The 7852-nt window shown below is 31.3% G+C and overlaps 1 protein-coding gene across 2 annotated transcripts; it reads left to right on the top strand.

Annotated features, from left to right (window-relative positions):
- Positions 1–1923: 1923 nt before the first annotated feature.
- On the top strand, positions 1924–5605 carry LOC110626743 (protein GAMETE CELL DEFECTIVE 1, mitochondrial). 2 transcript variants are annotated; one of them, XM_021772811.2, is made up of 4 exons: positions 1924–2143; positions 2271–3106; positions 4160–4349; positions 4671–5605. In XM_021772811.2, the coding sequence occupies exons 2-4, from the start codon at positions 2370–2372 to the stop codon at positions 4887–4889; spliced, it is 1146 nt and encodes a 381-aa protein (XP_021628503.1). In that variant the 5' UTR covers positions 1924–2143; positions 2271–2369; the 3' UTR covers positions 4890–5605. The 2 variants fall into 2 exon arrangements, with proteins under 2 accessions (XP_021628503.1, XP_021628502.1); XM_021772810.2 differs by having other exon boundaries at positions 1927–2143; positions 2321–3106.
- Positions 5606–7852: the final 2247 nt, after the last annotated feature.

Below are 7852 nucleotides of genomic sequence, written 5' to 3'. Positions count from 1 at the left end.
AAAACATGGTTTTACCCTTCTAGAGGTTTCCGACATCCGAGATTCCACTGGACGGTAGAAATTCCGATACCGGAGTCTAGCCGAGTATTACATAAATTTTATATAATAATAATATATAATTAATAAAATTTTATATGCGACTTTCTCTCGACGTTCTCATTACAATTACATGAAATTTATACATTACAACTTAAGTTAAATAATAAATTTAAAATGATAATATATATATAATTGACATGAAGGAGAAAAAAATGTGGGAAATTAAAGAAAAATATATAATAAATAAAATATATAATTATTTATTGTAAAATATAACATATATTAAAATATTATTGAATTATAAAATTTAATTTAAGAATAATTAGTATCATTATTTAAATAACAATAGAATTTGGTTAAAAGACAAAGATTAATATTCATATGAAGTAATTGTAAGTATAATGAAATTATGTATTTATGTTTAACAACTACTATCAATTGAATTAAAGAGAGAGAGGGAGGAGAGAAGAAAGAGAGAGCAACAAAGTTTTTATTGGACTCTTTCACTTTTCTTGAAGAATGTCTCTTCGGAAATTTCTTATGCTAGGGTTTGTTTTAGTTAAATTTCGTTTTATTATGGTTTTTGGGATGGTTTGGATTTTGTATTGTATGGTTTCTTGTTAGACTCTAGTCGAAGTGTCGATGTTGTCAGTGAGGATTAGTGATTATTCAGCACCAGAACACAGTTTGCGTTAACTCCATAGTTATGAAAGAGTGAAATCATTATAGGCCAGCTTTTTTCGGTGGTTGCAGATACTGTTTCATTGAGGTTTTGTGTTTGTTCTTGCTCAGTTTGGTCCTTTTGTTGGACTCTGCTCGTTGGCGATTGTTCTTTATGAGTTCGTGACTTCTTGTCTTAATTGAAAGCTCGATATATTTTGTTAATATTTTTGAGTTTTGATATAAATGATGAAGTGTATTATTTGGGATAGATTTATTTTGTCTCGTTGGTTTGCATGTACTTTTTAAAAATTTTCATTGTTTGGTGTTGCCGATAGTAAATTGTCGATTATCGATTGTTGATAATGAGTTTTCAATGATATCGTGTGCTGATTCCACAGTTTTAATTTCTGATTTTCATATTAAACTTTTTGGAATGATGCTGTAGACTGCATTTTTGAACTCTGATTTGAAGTTTCCAAGTCTAGTGAATTCCATAGGAAAAAGATGAATTACATATGCATATAAATTAAGTATTTGAAAAGTACATAACTACATAATGTTTGATATAATGATATAAATTACATATGCATATAAAATAATATTAAAAAATAAGTAATAAGCATATCGTGTCCATTTAGTACATATTCACCTCAATTTATTTTTATTATAAAATATCAACTAAAATAATTAATATAAATTTAATTATGCGTAATCAATTTATTTTAATTAAAATGTAATCGTTAATTTTACCTGTTTCAATTTAAATTGAATTGATAAATTTTTTTTTTGATATAATTTCCTTTTATTATTTTTAATATAAAATTTTTAAATTAGTATTAAAAAATTTAAAAGCTAAAATTCTTTTACACACATTTTCTTTCATGTTTTATTATTATTATCAATTTACTAATTTATTTTTTTAATAGAATTTTAGTTTTATTATAATAAAATAAAATTTAAGTACAAATAGATTTATAAATTTTAATTTTATATAAATTCTAATATCAATTTAAATAATTAAAATATAGAATAAATTAATTGTAATAGCTAAATGAATTTAATGATTTATGGTAGTTAAACTAATTTTTATTTCTCTTAAAAAAATCATATCAATTTAATTAAGATTTAAATCAGACCCGAATTGAGCCCGGGTCGCAATACTTCGAACCGGAATGGGACGAGCCCATCTCTACCCTACCCGGTTGTGAAATGCAGCCGCGGCTCTCCCTCCCTTACCCTTTTGGTCTTTCTTTCATTTTCTCTGAAGCCGCAATCCTAATAATACCACATTTTCAGAAAATCTAAAACATCGATTTTGATTCTTCATGAAACTGATTTTAAGCTTATTAGATTAATCACTTGCATTGCAGAGGGAAAAAACAAACTCCCAATTTTCAAAAACCTTAATTGCATCGATTGAGCTTCAACTCTTATCATCTAGGTTGGTGCTTATATTCATCAATGCTGTGTATATTCAATTTTCATCTTCAAAACCCATCTTTAGTTTAAATCTCTTCTTTTTGGAGCATAAATGAATAATGTTAAGTTAATTTTCTGGTTTTATGTAGTGATTTCTGGGTAATATCAATGTTAAAGATGAGGTTTGTGCTGGTTTCAGGATAAGCAAAGGGTTTTGATTTGCTACTTCTGGGATTAAGTGTTCAAATATGCAGAATATTCACCGGGTTCTATCACGTCTCTCGTCGTCGGCACTAGGCATTGGCACAGGTGCTGAAAGATTTGTGAAAGGAGAAAGAAGACCCGCTTTTGGAAATTTATCAAGGGTTGCAACAGCCTATCAACTTAGAGCACAGGTGTTTTCAGCTAAGGCAGGAGGTGGTGATGGAAATGAAGGGAAAGATGATTGGGAGAGTGGGATGGGTGGATCTTTTGGTGGGAATGGTAGTGATCTGGGTTGGGATTCTGTCTCATCATGGTCCACTGGATTGACTAAGGATCATTTTGATGGAGAGCTTGAGGGTCAGAAGACAGGTTCTAGCTCTACTGTTGGTGGTGGATTAGATGCTTCGCAGACTGCTTTGGTCTCAAGTTTGCAGGAGATTGATGATAAGATAAGAGAATTGGACGATGAGAACAAAAAGAGCAGGGTTTTTGTGGATGGCTGGGGTGAGAGGTTGCGGGAGATAAGTGTGCTGTTGAAGCAAGTAAGGGAACCTGGTGCAAGAGGATCTTACCTGAAGGACTCGGAGAAGGCTGAGATGTACCGCTTGCACAAGGAGAATCCTGAAGTTTACACGGTTGAGAAGCTTGCCAAGGACTATAGGATTATGAGACAGCGAGTGCATGCCATTCTTTGGCTGAAACAACTTGAGGAGGAAGAGGAGAAAAAACGTGGTCATCCCTTGGATGACTCTGTAGAGCTCTTGCTTGATACTTGCCCAGAGTAAGACGTAGTTTCTGAAATTGCCCTTGAATTTATCGTTCTTTATTGGTAACTGGAGTACATGAAACTTTGTGACTGATATCATTGATCTTACATGCTTTTTTATCATGCTATAGGTTGGAATTTATATTTGATATGGAATTAAACATTGAGCATGTACATACTTGAATAAGTCACAAGATATGTGTTGTTTAATCTATTTTGGAGAAAAAAGATTTCTTATGTGCTTTTGTTATGACAATTCCTATGATGTCTGCTTACTGTGATACTATCCTATAAATAGCAGGCCTGCGCTTATTTTCCATCCCAATTTTCTTGTTGTGCAAGAGAAGGAAGTTGCTTCATTGCTATTTATAATACAATTAGCAAATTAGCTCTGAGTATTTGCATAGGATGTTCATATGCGTTGATAAGGAGCACTAACAAGAAATTTGGGATTACAAAGTCAAAAGAAATTGTCTCCCAAAAAAAAATTACGAATTGAAATCTGGGGATTTTCTATTCTTAGGCCATCTAACAAGTCCAAAAAGGCTGCATGAAAATGAACGATGAGAAGACATCTTATTTTCCGTGATGCTACTATTTGTCAAATGAATTTGTTAGGGTGTAAGATGGACTTTGTTTTGCTCTATTATTTTCTAAACGATTTAGAATTGGTTTAAAGAAGTAATTATTTGTTGAATTCAAAGTTTATATACTCTGAAGCTCTGAGAGAGGTGCTGATGCTCGTTGGTGTTGGCAGTAGTAATCTGTTAAACAATGGTTTAGGAATTAGGAAACTTTTAGGATGTTGGTTGAGTCAGTGGGAACATCCAGCTGTGGTAGATTATAATTTCTAGTTTTCTTGCTATGCATTTTCATGCATATCTCCTTGTTCATAAATACATCAGAGATGCATATAGAGATAAAGCAATTGGGTTTTGGTGTGAATGTATCTAAGAGCGTGGGTATCAGGTAGCAAATTATAGGACATCATGACCTGATGTGTTGCACAGTAATTGAATTCTCTCTTTCATAATATTCACCATGATATTCACTTTTTTTCTTGTCCAGATTTTTTAATTCTCATGACCGAGAATTTCATGTAGCATCACTTCCTTATAAGCCTGATTTCAAGGTCATGCCAGAGGGATGGGATGGTACCATCAAAGACCTGGATGAAGTCCATTATGAGATATCAATGAAAGAGGATGAGATGCTTTATCAAGAATTTGTCCAGAAGATGAACTTCAACAAAATGAAAGTGAGTACCATTATCCCATATGCTTCTCACATTTAAACTGAGAAAAACCTGAAAATCAACATGAGAGTAATCATCCTCCGTCCCTACATGCACTCTCTCAACTCAAGCATTAAGTTCTGCTTAAGCGCACTTTCCCAAAGACATCATGAGGTAGCTAAACTTGCGTGATTCAATAGGGAATGTTCATACAATGCCAATAATGAAGGGTGGTAGAATCTGTTGCACGCATGTGCTGTTTTTTGGAAACCTATTTTACAGTAAAATTCAATTTATAATTTCAATTAATTTGATATATACATAATTTGGTTTCCATGTATACAGATGGCAGGACAGGTAAAATGCCACAAATATAGCAGGCGGCGTCCTTCTGAGGGTTGGAACTTTACAGTGGAGAAAATGGGACCACGAGGGAAGCGTGGAGGTGGTGGTGGCTGGAAGTTTGTAAGCTTGCCAGATGGATCCAGCAGACCACTGAATGAGACGGAGAAAATGTATGTGAAGCGAGAGACTCCCCGTCGCAGACCCAAGATTCTCCCTTGATGTCAAGTTTGCCCTGTTAGATGTTAAAACCCGTTTTTCCTTCGTCACCAAAAGAAAAAGAAAAAGAAAAGAAAACATAATAAAAAAGAAATTAACATACATTTTTCTTGCTTGGGATGTCATGGTGTTCTCATCATATTTCAATTTCTTTTGCACCTTAACCAAAGTCCATAATCAATGTCATTTCATTCTATGATCATGCTGCATTATAGTTTTATCATGTTCGGAGTTGAGTCTGATTGCAGCAGAGCTCATGACAATTGACAAGTTTTGAGTATGCAAGAAAGCTTCTTTGATCTTCCTTGATGGTCTGATCCTAGTGAAGGTTTTTGTTTGAGGCTGTTGCTCTCTAGAGCAGACTTTCAAAAGCTTGGTTGGCTAGGGGTCCTTATCCTGCAAGAAAAGATAGGCTAGCTTCACATTTTTTTATGGGAGAAAATCTGTTGTTGCTATGGGGATTAAGTTGTTTTAGATAATACTTGAGCTGGAACTTGGTTAAAATGTGTTGCTACTTGATAGTAATTCGGCATATGTATTCATATAGGACACTTAGAGTTTTCTTCATTGCCTAGGTACCTTCTTTTGAATCCCAATTTTTCAAATAGGGAATTGTAATTTTAATTTTCTATTTTTCTTTTTTCTAATTCAAATAAGATTTGAGTCGTTTGTAACAAGTCAAGCTTTGTCAATGAAAAATTGGAACTTCCTATATCTAACATTATGCTTAAATGTGTTTTTTTTATTAAAACTCGAGAATTATTTAAAATAGCTTTTATAATAATAAAATTAAACTTATTATTATAAAACAAAATTAAAAATAAAATATATTTTACAATTTAGTTTTTAACGATAAAAAGAAATCTTCCAAAACATCCACCATATCCACGTGCAATAGCTTAAAGAAAATGTACTTAAAACATTAGATACTATCAAACTCAAAGACTCCCACTCATTAAGCCTACACTATCATAAGACAAGTTAACTCATATACATATTACTGTCCCTCTCATCAAACTCCAAACAAGAGAAGTAACGTGCAGGGGTGAGCATTCGTTCGGTTCGGTTTAAAATCGAACCGAACCGAATAAACCAAAAACCGAAATTTTAGTGTTTATGAAAATCGAACCGAACCGATTTTAGTCAGAAATCGAACCAAACTGAACCGGTCTGATTCGGTTTGATTCGGTTCGGTTTAATCGGTTTTGATTTTTAATAATTTTTTTTTTATTTTTTACACTTTATTTTTAATATTTTAAAATTTAATTAAAATATTTTAATTTTAATATGATTTAATTTCTCTATATTATTGAAAAAATATATTATTATCACTAATCGGTTTGGTTCGGTTTTTTCAGTTTTTTTCTAATCAAAACCGAACCGAACCGAAATAACCGAAATTTCTAAAATTAAAAACCGAATCAAATCGAAATGTATAAAAAACCAAACTAAAATGTTAAATCAATTTGATTTGATCGATTTTTTCGATTTGAACCGAATACTGCTCGGCCCTAGTAACGTGCGATCTCATACCGTCCCTCACAAGATCACAAAAAATAGAAGGAAAATCTTTGGAGCCTATCACTTGTGATATCAATCAAAAAGACAAGATTTGAAGAAGTGCTTCCAAATCCAAGAAAGCTTTGAATCAACACTTAAATCTTTAAAGTCAAAGTTCAAATCTCTTAACAATTTGATGGATTTTAAGTAAAAGAACCAAAATAATCAATACGCAGGCCGGACTTATATTTGACCTAGATTGGAAATAAATTACTCTCAAATTTTAGATTAGAAATGTAAATGAATAGCGTACCCAAAAAAATCACTCTTTTTGAACCCAAATTTAATTAATATTCTCAATACTCGAATTTATTCCAATCTCAAATATAATTCGTTATGAATTAATTCAACATGTCCCAAACTTAATTTAATTTTATATATTTTTATTAATAATCTACATAAAAAAATATTTTTTATTAAAAATTTTTATTTTAAAAAATAAAATCTTTAAAAAATATTAAATTTTAATTTTTAAATGAAAATATATTAAATAATTTATAAATATTATTATAAAATATATATTTTAAATTAAATTAATTATTTATATAACTAAATTAAGATAAAGACACCTAATATATAAAATTTGAACTCAACTCATTAATTTTAAATCTAAACTATCCTGAATCAAATATATCTTAATAGGGTTGGATTGGACTGATATCTAAAAATATCTAACTTATTGCCCTTTTTATTTATAAATAGCATGCCATAGCATTTTTTTACAGACCTAAGGTGCAACCTTGAAGAACATGAAGCTATTTTTTAATATTTTAATATTTATATAATATATTTAAAAATATTTATGAAAAGAACATTTTACTCCGGCTCTTAATCTCGAATCTCAACATTTTAAATTCCTTAGATTTTGACATTGAAATTTAGGTAAATATCACATTCACAAATAATACAGTAAAATCCTCGATTTTCCTATCATCCATACATATTTTAATTCTTCATGCAAAAACTGCTTGATGCATATACCTAAAAAAATTTACTGGATTATAATTCTTCCCTCCAATATCACAATCCTTTTTTTTTTTTAAGCTAGCAATTAATTTCCCAATATATTTCCTTTCCAGCTCCCAAAATCTCAGATTCCAACTCTCATCGTAATAAATCACTTATACAATGTGCTTCTTATGTTATTGTTTGTGGAAGTCGGTAGCTCTGTCTTTTTCTTTGTAGTTTGGAGTCCCTCGTATGTTTACGGCCTTGAGAAGATTGCAGGTCAAATTTATGTGCTGCTTCAAGTATTCAATGACGCTCAGGCACTTTATGGTCATCCTTCATGCAGGCAATCTAGTTCTAGCATTAGTTTGGAGAAGAAATGCAAAACTTTATTGACAAATAAAGAGTTGATGACTATTTAGCTTAGTAAGATGAATACGAACATAAATATTTTGGTA

The sequence above is a fragment of the Manihot esculenta genome, chromosome 11, assembly GCF_001659605.2.
Source record: "Manihot esculenta cultivar AM560-2 chromosome 11, M.esculenta_v8, whole genome shotgun sequence".
Classification (NCBI taxonomy): Eukaryota; Viridiplantae; Streptophyta; class Magnoliopsida; order Malpighiales; family Euphorbiaceae; genus Manihot; species Manihot esculenta.
This window is presented reverse-complemented; position numbering and strand designations above follow the sequence as displayed.

What these genes read in the sequence shown, in the direction of transcription:
- LOC110626743 (XM_021772811.2), top strand. Translation starts at nt 2,370, where the DNA reads ATGCAGAATATTCACCGGGTTCTATCACGTCTCTCGTCGTCGGCACTA. An exon ending in TTGCTTGATACTTGCCCAGA is followed by an intron (nt 3,107 to 4,159) that starts GTAAGACGTAGT and finishes TTTCTTGTCCAG; the next exon opens with ATTTTTTAATTCTCATGACC. An exon ending in TGAACTTCAACAAAATGAAA is followed by an intron (nt 4,350 to 4,670) that starts GTGAGTACCATT and finishes CCATGTATACAG; the next exon opens with ATGGCAGGACAGGTAAAATG.